Here is a 12,071-nt window from a genome sequence, read left to right on the forward strand (position 1 = left end):
CTCGTGAGGCATCAGAATAGATCTGCTTAGCCTGTCCGCCAATAGGTTGGACCTGCCGGGGATGTGCGTTGCTATCAGAAACCGCTGAGAAGAGATCGCCCATTGCCAAAGTCTGAGAGCTTCTCGACATAAGGGATAGGACCTGGTTCCGCCCTGTTTGTTGATGTACCAGACCACGGACATGTTGTCCGTCTGTACTGCAATAGTCCCTGAGGGAAGAAAGTCGTCGAGGGCTTGCAACGTTAAAAGCACTGCTCTCATCTCCAGGACATTTATGTGCAGGTGGTATTCTATGGGTTGCCACGTCCGTGGACCATCCTGCCCTGATAATGCCCCCACCCGATCAGAGAGGCATCCGTGGTGACTGTGGCAACTGGAGGAGGGGGAACAAAGGGTCGGCCCTGATGAAGAAGAGGGGAAGATATCCACCATCGTAGATGAGCCCTGCAAGACTGTGTCACTAAGATCTCGTGTCTCATGGGCAGATCGTGGTACAACCACTGCGTGAACAACATCCACTGCAGGAGGCATGTGGAAGCGAGCCAGTGGAAGAAGAACAATGGCTGCAGCCATTAGGCCTAGAACTTTCAAGACAAACCTGGCTTTGACCTTGTTGCTTTGTAACAGAAGCTGAACAAATTTCTGGATGTCCAGAATCCTTTGATTTGTTAGCCTGGCTAACATTTTGACGGTATCTAACTCTGCGCCTATAAAGGTGATAGATTGGCAAGGCAGCAGAGGGGATTTTTCGAAATTCACCGAAATTCCTAGACTCTTGCAAAGCTGTAAGGTGTAGTCTCTGGACCGAAGAAGCTGATCCTTGGAGGTGGCGGAGAGGAGCCAGTCGTCCAAATAAGGAAACACCTGGAATCCTCGACGTCCCAGGTGAGCTGTGACCACTGCCATGCATTTGGTGAACACTCTGGGAGCTGAAGTGAGGCCAAAGGGCAGTGCTCTGAATTGGTAATGACTGGCTCCCAGCCGAAAGCGGAGAAACCTTCTGGAGCGTCTGTGAATCTTTATATGATAGTACGCATCCTGAAGGTCTATCGAGCACATCCAGTTGTCCTTGCCCAGAAAGGGCAGAATGGATTGCAGCGTGACCATCCGGAATCTTGCCTTTCTGACAGACTTGTTTAGTCTGCTTAGGTCTAGTATTGGTCTCCAATCTCCCGTCCTTTTGGGGACCAAAAGAATCTTGAGTAGAAGCGGATCCTACTTGGTCTGCGGCACTGTTTGGATGGCTCTTTTTCCCAGGAGTTTTGAAACTTCCTGTTTTGCCAAATCCCTTTGACCGGGTGAGATGTCTGGAAGGGATTGTAGAGGTCGGAAACCTTTGAGGGGATTTTGTAACCCTCGGATATAATCGACTGTACCCACTTCTCTTGTGATAGGGATTGCCAGGCTACTGGGTACAGCGAAATTCTTCCCCCGACTGCCTCCAAGGGTGGACAGTCGGGCAACACTTCAGGGATGCTGAAAGGGCTTCTCAGGAAGAGACTCCCTGTTGCCCTGGTTCTGAGGACCCCCCCTGCCTCTAGGGCGGCGTCTATTATTATTACCCCCTCTGCCTCTGGGGGTAAACTGACCACGTGTGTCCGGTGTAGCTCCTTGGGCTTTATGGAACCACATCTTCCCCTTCTGACCCTTGGGATATGGTCTAGAAGGAGTGGAAAACTGGACTCCAACGGCAGAAAGAGTTTTACCGTCCTGTTCACATCTGGTCAAAGTATCCTTCACCTGAGGTCCGAACAAAGCCGAACCGTCAAAGGTGTTGGTGAAGGACGCCTTAAAGGGGTCTGCAAAATTACACAGCCGCATCCAGGCTTGGCGTCTAAGAGCAACACCTGTGCCTGCGGCCCTGCTCGTTCCATCGGCTGCATAAGATATGAGCCGCATGGAGGAGTTAGATATCGAATTCAGGATAGCTAGCTGAGAGGCAATCTTTTCCTGAGCCCCAGCAGCTGAAGGATCCTGGACTACTTCTCCCAGTTCCTTGAGAATATCTCGTTGAAGTCTGGTGAAGTGACAAAGGTAATTCAGCGAACGCATAGCAAAGGTCGCTGAAGAAAACATCCGCTTTCCATACCTGTCCATGGTCCTAGAATCCTTATTAGGAGGATGGACAGGTACTGAAGGATCCACCAGTTCCTTCTTAGTGGCCGCCGCCACCACCATAGCATCCACAGAGACACCTTTGGACAGGAACTGTTTGTCTGAAGGGGCCGTGATGAACTTGGATGGTCTCCTGGGGACAGGTTCCACAGAATCTGGAGCCACGCCTTCCGAGCCACTACCTGCATGAGTGGGTCGAAAGGCGGAGACACCCAGGAGGTGGAGGGTCGGGATCCAAAAGCCTCCAGGTATACAGACTCATCCTCGGAGGGGTCAATGGAGGGCCAATTCCCCCTCTGTTTGAGGAGCTCAAGGATGTCTGAAAATGAGACATCCTCAGAGGGGGACCGTGGGGAACCCTCCGACTCATCTAAGTCGGTATCAGATGTAGTAGACTCAGGGGAGTCTGTGTGTTTCCTCTTACACGTCCTCTTCCGAGGGGTTCCCCTGCAGGGTCAGGAGAAACCTCGGAAGAGGAGGAAATTCCCAGTGGGGAAACCTGGGGTGATGGATCACTGGGCCTGAGAGCAAGAGGCATCTGCAGGCACTGATGAGGGAGGAGCTAGAGGGATAGACCGTTGACCAGGCTCAGAGGCCAGGACACTCCTCATCACCTCAAAGGCTCCTCTCCCCGGGAGACCTGAACACACCCGCTCCGAAGAAACAGGAATGGTCGGCTCCAAGGAGAGAGAAGGCTCCGAGGCCGATGTCGGAGCCGAGCTTACCAAAGCCGAAGCTCCGAGAGGGAGAGCGGGGTCGGACAAGGGTCCGATGCCACTAGCCCCCTCGGAGCCGACAGTGGAAACCCGACGACCGGATCCCTCCAAGGAAGGTCTCAAGGAGGAGATCGGAGCCGAAGATGACGGAGCCGAAGGATGTATCGGCTCCGGCATCGAAACAGTCGCTGTCCCAAGAAGCTCCGGCTCCGAACTCTGGTGTGGAGTCGGAGGAGGAATCTCAAGAATCGGGGCTATAGCCGAAGTCTGTTGAGACGGGCTATGGAGCATTTGGACCAGTGCCTGAGATTTCAACAGCCTGCTTACCACCCTCTCCAAATCGTGGTCAGACAGCCTGGAAGATCTCGAAGATCGGCTCCAATGGCTCCGCTCCGACAAAAGAGGAGACCCCGGAGCCGAGTGAATACTTAGTATCGAAGGGGACCGGGATCTCTTACGGGCCGGAGCCATCGGAGCCGAAGTCCCTTGAACCCCAGATGGAGCCGATCTCTCGGCTCCGATACTGGATAAAGTGTCGGCTCCAGCCGGAGCCGACAAGGCAACAGTAGTCAGGGTATCGGAGCCGGCCGGCACCGAACCCACTACTTTAGCAGAAGAAGTATCGGCTCCGACGGAGCCGGAGCCACCGGAGGAGGCTTGGACACTGTAGCCTGAGCCTTCGGTGGCTTAAGAGGTTTTCCTGCCCCATGCTTAGGAGGAGAACCTTCAGGTTTTAACAAACCTCGGAGGATCAGTTTGTTCCTCCTTTCCTGCAGGACTCTCTGGCTAAAGGCATGACACAACGCACAGGAGTCCTGCAGGTGCAAAGGCCCCAGGCAATACACACAAGAAGTGTGACCGTCTGTCAGGGACATTTTCTGACAGCACTGGTCACACTTCTTGAAGCCTGAGACCTTGCCTTCCCTAGACATCCTAAAAGGATATACACAAACAGTCCCCACAAACACACAACTTAATCCCTACACAGACACACAGGAAGGGAATAACTGGGGAACTAGGCCTGACTAAAACTTTAACTGAAAAACTATTTTAAAAGTTTAAAAGGAAGGGAATAGGGTGGGCTGTACTAAATACAGGCTAACCTAACACTGAAGGGAAATTAAACCCCTAACTAAACTTTTTCTTCTTTAACAAGAAAAAACTTACCTCAGCTGGCAAAGGAGACCTCTTTCGCTAAGCGGCAAACGAGATCTGGGGTAGTTCCGCCTTGCATCATGGGATATAGGGTTGCCTCGAGCTGGTAAAAGGAGTTCTCGAGCTAAAGCTAGTGCCGAGTCGGAGCCGAGGATCGGCTCCGAACCCATCCAGCAAGAATGAAGGCGAGATTGACAACTTAACATCAGCTGTTTTGAAAATTATAAGAGTTAGAATACAGAGTGTGCACAAAAAAACTGAGATTTTCTATTACACTAAGGAAATTGGAAGAAACAGACTATTAACTTTATGAAAGCACAAATAAGCAAGTGGACTGCTATTCCAAAGCAGGATTTGTTAACTGAAAGGGCACATTGTGCATGTTGCAAACCTGGCCATGATAATGCATCCAATGTCTGAGTTATTAAAGATGCAATCGTACCAGCAAAAACTGCTGACACTGAAAAAAACTACAACAGAAGAGTATTAAAATTGGAGACAGTAGAGTGTTTCTGGGAAATGATAATTCATTGCACACCAGGCAGAAGATAAACAAATGTATCCCAGCAATGAAGGAATGCCAAGAGGCAGATGTGAAATTCAAGCTTCTGTATCAAACTGTCTTCAGAATATTTTTCCTGGAGGATTAAAGACATTTTTTGATGAAGAACAGATTAAAGAGAAAATAAAGTTTATCCAACAAAAAAAAGAGCAGGAATGAGGGGAGAACTCAGCTTCTCATTTTTTTCTGACAATAAAGCTCATAGAGAGACTTTGCCAGTGAAACCTTTTCCAGTGTTCCATAGGAAAATGCTTGAGACACAGCAAAAAAAGCACGGGTTGACTAGAAGAATCGGGAGTATCTTGAACTTGAACCAGAGTCTGGTGTTGGGAGATGGATATCAACAAGACCAGGACCAGCAACATTGTCGCTGGTGAATAAATGAGAGACTACAGAGCGTCAGTAACACCTGTGAAGTGAAGCGTTGCAAGAAAAAGGTGGATAAGAAGCTTGGAGTTTGAAGCACAGACCCCACTTTGTGTCATTAATGTTTAGGAGGACACTAAAAGGAGCAAAAAAGTAAAGTAAGTAAAACTATTTTTTGTTCTCGGCAGTATTTATATAAAACATTTCATGACAAACTGCATCTTATACATAGTAAAGCAGTTTTGTGCAGTGTGAAGTTAGGGTTATTTTAAATGTGGGAGGAATCCTTTCAGTTCAAAGGCTATAGCTATAAATTACACACCCACTCATGAATTGGTTCAGCAATACCCCAATTTATGGGGATACAACAAAATGAAGTATTCAGGAGTAGAAATAACAAAAAAGCTTTTGTTATGACAGCTATGGATATGCGAGTACAGACTAAACAAAAGTTAATACAAAAACTGAGAAATAGGAAGCTCTTGATTATAGACACAGTATGAAAACAAGCAGTGAAAATGATTTTAGTTAGGCATATTTTTAACAACCAGAGTAGCTGCGGCAATTAACAAAGGGTTGAAGGAATTTATCTGCAAGGGGAAGGGAGCAAGGGGGTCAAGTCGGATAAGCTGATTTTCCCAATAGAATAAAATGGTTTAGAATTACATGATTTGAAGGGATATTTTAGAGCTACATAATTAAGGCTCATATACATAACACAAGCAGAAAATTTTAATTCAGAATGGAAATGGATGATGATGAAACCTTGTGGAAACTCCAGAAACAAGGAGAGAGTGGGATTTGGGATGCAGATTCTTAAAGTGAAAAAGAGCAAAATGGAATATTATATTCATAAAGAACCAGAACGTATTCTAAAAACTAAGCCAACACGAGAATGGAGAAAGGAGATTTTGCCAACAGGGATGACTGCAATTAGGGGTACAGAACTGGCAAGAGAGGGCTGGAATTTGCTGCAGAAAACTGACAATGAGCCAAGGTGTTGGAAGCAAATTACAAAGGAGGAAAAGGTAATAGAATGGGAAGAGTCCAAGAAGACACCTGGACTGAACACTAGAGAGACGGCCTTCCTTACCAGGGATTAATATCGAAGTATATGCAAAGAGAAAGGGATAGGGAAGTCCTAACTGAAAGACCAGGCATAGTAGATTTTTCATTTGAATCTAGAAGAGAAGTGGCTGTTTAAAAAAGGGATAATTAGCAGGGCATATAAAATACTGCATGACAACTATAGGAATCAAACAGAGGAGGTTAGGAAAGATTGGGAAGAGAAATTGAATAAGCAATTTACAAAGGAACAATGGCATATCATATGTATGGCTCTCCAGTATGCAACAAAGTCTAGAAGAGTTAGGATTTTTGCTTGGAAGTGTTTGCATAGGTATTTTTATACCCCAAGCATACTCCAAAGAACTTTTCCTCAGGTAGATGACAAAGGCTGGAGGTTTGATAGGTAAGAAAGAGGTAACTTAGAACATATGTTTTGTGAGTGTAATGAGATGGCAGATTTTAAAAATTCCCTACAGAGTACTCTGTCAGAAATATTGGGTGAGCAAATGGGTGTAACTAAAGAAATGATTCTTTTGAGCTGGGACACAGGATCTGAACTGCCTAAACATAGTAAAGCCTTATTAAGTTTAAATCTGCTACGTGCAAAAAAAATTACTACAACACGGAAACAGTCACTCTAAACCAACTGCATAGTATTGAATTTTATAAAGACATAAAAGGACTGGAAAAAGGATCTTTATAAAAGGGAAGGAGCAAATTACAATGGAAACTGTTGGAACAATACATTCAGAATAATATTCAGGGGGAGGAGGGGTGAGGTTTAAGAAGGCAGAAATTCAGTAATTTATGTAATGTTGGATTGACAGTTGCAAAGAAAATATATGTGATGTATAATACATGTAAATGGAAAAAGTGTTAATATAGTTTGTTTTATTTTGTTAGTTTATATTTGCATACGTCTAAAGTGATAATTTAATAAAGGTGTTAATTAATAAATTAAAGCTCTAAACGTTAAAAATTACTAGATAACAGGACATGAGTATCATTACTGAAATGCTTCAATTCATACAACCATCTCAAAAAGTCACTGTTATCTTTACCTTGGGTAAAGATGATCTTACCCTCTTGGGTTATATACATCTTGCCCAGAAAAGCATACAGCTTACACTCTTCAGTGTGTGCATACATAGAGGAGAAGTTTAAGGATCCCAGGATACGAAACAAACACTATGCACTGTTATCCTGTTCTTACCTTCATCTCTTCAACAGCAGCCTGTAACTCCTCTGGAGACTTGTACTCAAAATCTTTCTCCAGATACTCTTCTTCAGCCTGTGTCATCCACTCCTGCATCTCTGCAACATCCTTCTTTAAATTCATCGTCCTTTCCTGACTCTCCAGCATCTTGTTCTTCTGAAATACAACCTTAAACAGGAAAAATGGGACACAATCAGTAGAGCACACAAATGAAAACAAAATGAACAGAAGCTTTCTAACATAAAACAAAACATAACTAAATAGTTAATTCATGCCAGCGTTACCCTCTTAGGAAAAGGTTCTAAGACATACCAGTGTACAAAAAAAATCTAGTGTAGAACACAACAGAGGTACAACCTTTTTTGATTTCCTACAATAAAGCACATGGGCAGCCACTAAAAGAAGGCCCAAAGGCCACACACTAGGTTATGCTCTCCTAATGAGAAGTAAACAAAACTGCAGACAAGCTTTGGAGAAGAAAAGCTTTGACTGTATTTTTTGTTGACCTGGAATTAAACAGGGGAGCCACCTGGGGAGGGAAGGGAATGAGTGACCCTAGGGGACAAAGCAGTTCAAGTCCTGATGACTAAGCACCATGTGGCAAACAGCTGGCAAAGAAACTTAAAAAGCACTAGACAGGTGCAACCTCCTAAGGAGTGCATACATTCTAGATGATGGTGAGGATGAGTACAAACACACGTCTAACAATACTAGCAAAATACCTGCTGACCACTAAAGGAAGAAGCAAGCAAGTAACAAAATAAGAAAATATCTGTACCACCTGCAAATGCCAACCCACAAGTACGTCTCTCCTGCCACCCCTCCAATACTTGTTCAAAGAATAAGAGCTCTGAAAAGCAAATCAACAATGAAAAGTCAATAACCCAATGAAGTGATGTGGGATGCAAATACCTCAGACAGACCCAATGGGCACATGGAGAAGACCAGATGGTAAAAAGCATATCATTAAAGTACAGTTGTGTACACTTACCATAAATGTAGAAGTTCGAGTGTAGTCACTGTTGCAGTCATCACACTTGGGTTATGTGCCTGCAGGTTGTCCTCAGTCGGCCTGAACACCAGAGACTTAGTATTTCTTTGTCAGCTGCTGTCGCTCCAGGACTGACGTCAGTGGTATAAAAACAGGCAACAGACACCATTACAACAGTTTTTCTTGCCCCAAATGTCAGGAGCCCCCCGAATAGGGAGCTAAGTTATGGTGGGGAAAACACCACCAGTAAAAAGTAAATACCAAGACCAGTACCCCTGAAAGGGGCAAGTAATAGACACAGAGAGGAGAAAGAGACAAGGGGGCTGGAGGAAGGGAAACCAGGACTGCTACAGTGAATACACCCGAACATCTACATTTATGGTAAGTGTACACAACTATACTATGTTCTTAGTGTTTCACTGTTGCAGTCATCACACTTGGGTTGATTCCCAAAGCTGAAGAAAGGGTGGAGGCAGTCAAGAAGAGTTGGATCTGGCTAGTATGCCCTGCAGGACTGCTGTTGCAAAACCCGCCCTGGGTTTGGAAAAAATAAGCAGGTGATAATGCTTGGTGAAGCTGTGTACAGAACTCCAGGTAGCAGCTTCCAGGATGTCCCTGGGTAGGGACTTCCCTGAGGAATGCTGTAGAGGTAGAAGTTGGCTAGTGGAATGTGTTCTGACCCCCCCTGAGGGGTTGGTTTCCCATGGCGCTTGTAGTAGAAATGGATGCAATGTGCTATCCATTTGGAAATTGTTTGTTTTGAAATGGCCTTGGCTTCTGCCCCTGGTGCAAAGCCGACTAGTAATTGGTCAGATTTCCTGAAGGGCTTAGTCCTATCAAGGTAGAATCTGAGCTATCTGTGCACATCCAAGGAGTGCAGGATCCTTTCCCTTTTACTTTGAGGACTAGGGAAGAAGTTTGGCAAATGGATAGATTGGTTGAGAGCCACACTGGACACACCTTTGGGCATAAAGGAAGGGTTAGTCATGAGGGAAATTCTGTCAGCATGGAAAATAATGAAGGGTTCCACAGCCATAAGTGCTTGTAGCTCAAACTCTCTTCTAGCTGAAGTGATGGCCAGAAGCAAGGCTGTTTTCCAAGAGAGGAATTTTAACTCTGCTGACGCTGCAGGCTCAAATGGGGGTAGCGTGAGCTTTTCCAGTACAAAGTTAAGGTCCCAAGCAGGGGTGGGTGCTCTCCTTGCTGGTTTTAAGTTGTTTGCCCCTCTCAGGAACTGTTTGATTAGAGGATGAGAGAAGAAAGGTGGCTCAGTGTTGTAATGAGCCGAAATGGCAGAGGCATGGATCTTAATGGAGAAGGAAAGGCCTCTGTGGAGTAGGTCTGCTAGGTAATCCAGGATTAGAGGTACGGAGGACAGTGTTGTGTCCTGTCCTTCAGACTTCAGTCCAGGAACAATACCTTTTCCACTTATCAGCATAGGAATTCCTTGTACTGCATCTTCTGGCTTGAAGAATGGCATCCAGCACCTGCTTGCTTAGGCTGGTCACTGGGGGAGAATTTAAGGAATAAGCCAGGCTGTAAGATTCATGGTTTGCAGTTGTGGATGGAAGATCTGTTCCCCCTGCAGAGTGAGGAGGGTTGGGATCTGGTGTAGGTGCCAGGGTGGCACCGGTGACAGGCTACGCAGTAGTGGGTACCAATGCTGGAGTGGCCAGCCCAGGGCAATCAGGATTGCCCTTGGTCTGTCCTGTCTTACCTTGAGTAATATTCTTGAGAGAAGAGGTAGAGGAGAGGAATGCATAGATTGAGAGGTTTTCCCACTGGAAGATCGGGCATCCACTTTCCAGGCCCTGCTGTGAGGTGTCCTGGTACAGAATTTGCTGAGCTGGTGATTGTAGGGGGGAGGCAAAGAGGTCCACATCTGGGGTCCTCATTTCTGGATTAGAATACTGAAGGTGCTGGGGTCTAATTGCCACTCGTGTGGGTCTAGGAGATTTCTGCTTAAGTCGTCTGCCAGAGAGTTTTGTTTGCCTGGCAGGAATTGAGCTTGCAGATGAATCTGCATATACAAGGCCGTGTTCCACAGGGTCATGGCTAGCCTGCAGACTGGGTAAGAGTGGGTTCCCCCCTGCTTGTTGATGTACCACATAACTGTGGTGTTGTCTGTTTTTATTAGCAGGGGTCCTGGTGAGAGTAGGGACGTGAAAACTGTCAGAGCATGCTGAACAGCTAGCATCTCTTTTTGGTTGATGTGCAGATGAGTTTGACTTAGGTTCCAGTGGCCCTCAATGCACTTGTCGTCCAGGTGTGCCCCCCAGGCAGAGTCTGATGCATCTGTGGTCAGGGTTCGGGTGGCGTGGGGTTGAGTAAAGGAAAGTCTCTTGTTGTGGTTGCATGCTGCTGCCCAGCAAAGAAACTGTCCTTGGACAAGGTATGAAAGGTATGACAGTTTCCAGGTCCTGAGAATGTTGGCATCAAATACTTTTTAAGTACCATTGAAGTTTCCTCATATGCAGTCTGGCATATGGAATTAGTAGGATGCAAGAGGCCATGAACCCCAGGGCCTGCAGGATTTTCGTTGTGGATAGTTGGGTTCTGGTGGCCATTTGAGCGAAGTAGCCTTTCAGATGAGCTTGTTTTTCTGGAGTAAGGAATGCCATCTGGGATGCTGTGTCCAAGCATGCTCCCAGGAATATAATCTTTTGACTGGGGACTAGTTTTGATTTCTTTTCGTTAATAGTGTACCCCAGGGAGGTTAGAAGGTTCTTTACAAATATCAGGTGTTGCAACAGCTGTTCCTGACTGCCTGCATCAAGCAATCGACAAAATATGGGTAAACTAGAATTTTCCTCTGTCTGCAGTAAGCAATGGCTGGAGCCAAGCATTTGGTGAATACTCTGGGAGCAGTGGATAAGCCAAAGGAAAGTGCAGAAAACTGATAATGCATAGATCCTGCCCTGAAACGTAGGTATTTCCTGCACGAGTCCCTGATAGGGGATGTGCAGACAAGCTTCCTTTAGGTCTAGGGTGGCTAACCAGGCATCTTTGGACAGCAAAAGAAGAAGCTGCTGAAAGGGGAGCATTTTGAATATTGGTACCACCAGGAAGGTGTTTAGAATGGAATGATCTAGGATTAGGCACCAAGTGCCCTCTTTTCTGGGTACCAGGAAAAGTCTGGAATAGAACCCTTAACCTATCTGTTCTGCTGGAACAGGATGAAATGCCCTTATGGAGAGCAGGGATTGAACTTCGTTTTGTGCCTTTGCCCACTGGTTTGGAGGAAGGCTGGGAACCCTTTTGGAGTTGGGAGGGTGGCCTAATGGTTAAAGTATTTGTCTTATGAACACAAGGTGCAGGGTTCGAGTCTCATAAGGGATAATTGGCTAGGCTTAAAATGGCTCACAAGGGCAGTTAGCCTAGTACTAATCTATGTCTATGTCTAATGTTGAGGACCCATCGCTCTTTGGTGATGGAGGTCCAGTTTTTTTTTTTTTGCATGATGGGCAAGTTCTACTCCTAGGGGAACGAGCATTTGGGCAGATAAGAGGAGTGGGATAGAGTAGTCGTCGTGAATTCTTTCCATAAGGGGTGGCTTAGCACTCCCTGTTTTTGAAGTGGAGACACTCTATTGCTTTAATCTCTGCATACCCTGAGACTGAAGTCTGGTGTGTGTCCGTTTCCCCTGGGTCTAGTTTGACATGGCCTTGAGGGGGCTGGAAAAGACCAATGTTTCGAGGTGCAATGCCTACTGAATCTAGGAGGCTGCACTTGCAAGAAGTCTTTGACTGTCTGCATAGATTTAGCCTCTTCTTCCATCTTTTTTTAGAACCTCTTCTGCTTTTGTGCCAAATAGATTGTCCTTGTTCAAAGGGGCATCTAGTAATTTTGATTTGACATGGCCTGGCAAGGTCTGCTCCTTAA

The 12,071-nt window shown here is 45.9% G+C and overlaps 1 protein-coding gene across 3 annotated transcripts in view; it reads right to left on the reverse strand.

The window, feature by feature from the left end:
• The window catches only part of UTRN (utrophin), a 4,744,936-nt gene that overhangs the window by 2,931,752 nt on the left and 1,801,113 nt on the right, over nt 1–12,071 (reverse strand). For all 3 annotated transcript variants that reach the window (XM_044069601.1, XM_044069592.1, XM_044069610.1), the window contains one exon: nt 7,196–7,366. In XM_044069601.1, the coding sequence (XP_043925536.1) occupies nt 7,196–7,366 (171 nt within the window). The remainder of the gene's footprint in view (nt 1–7,195; nt 7,367–12,071) is intronic.

This window comes from Protopterus annectens, chromosome 1.part0, assembly GCF_019279795.1.
Source record: "Protopterus annectens isolate FY-2018-M chromosome 1.part0, PAN1.0, whole genome shotgun sequence".
Lineage (NCBI taxonomy): Eukaryota > Metazoa > Chordata > Ceratodontiformes > Protopteridae > Protopterus > Protopterus annectens.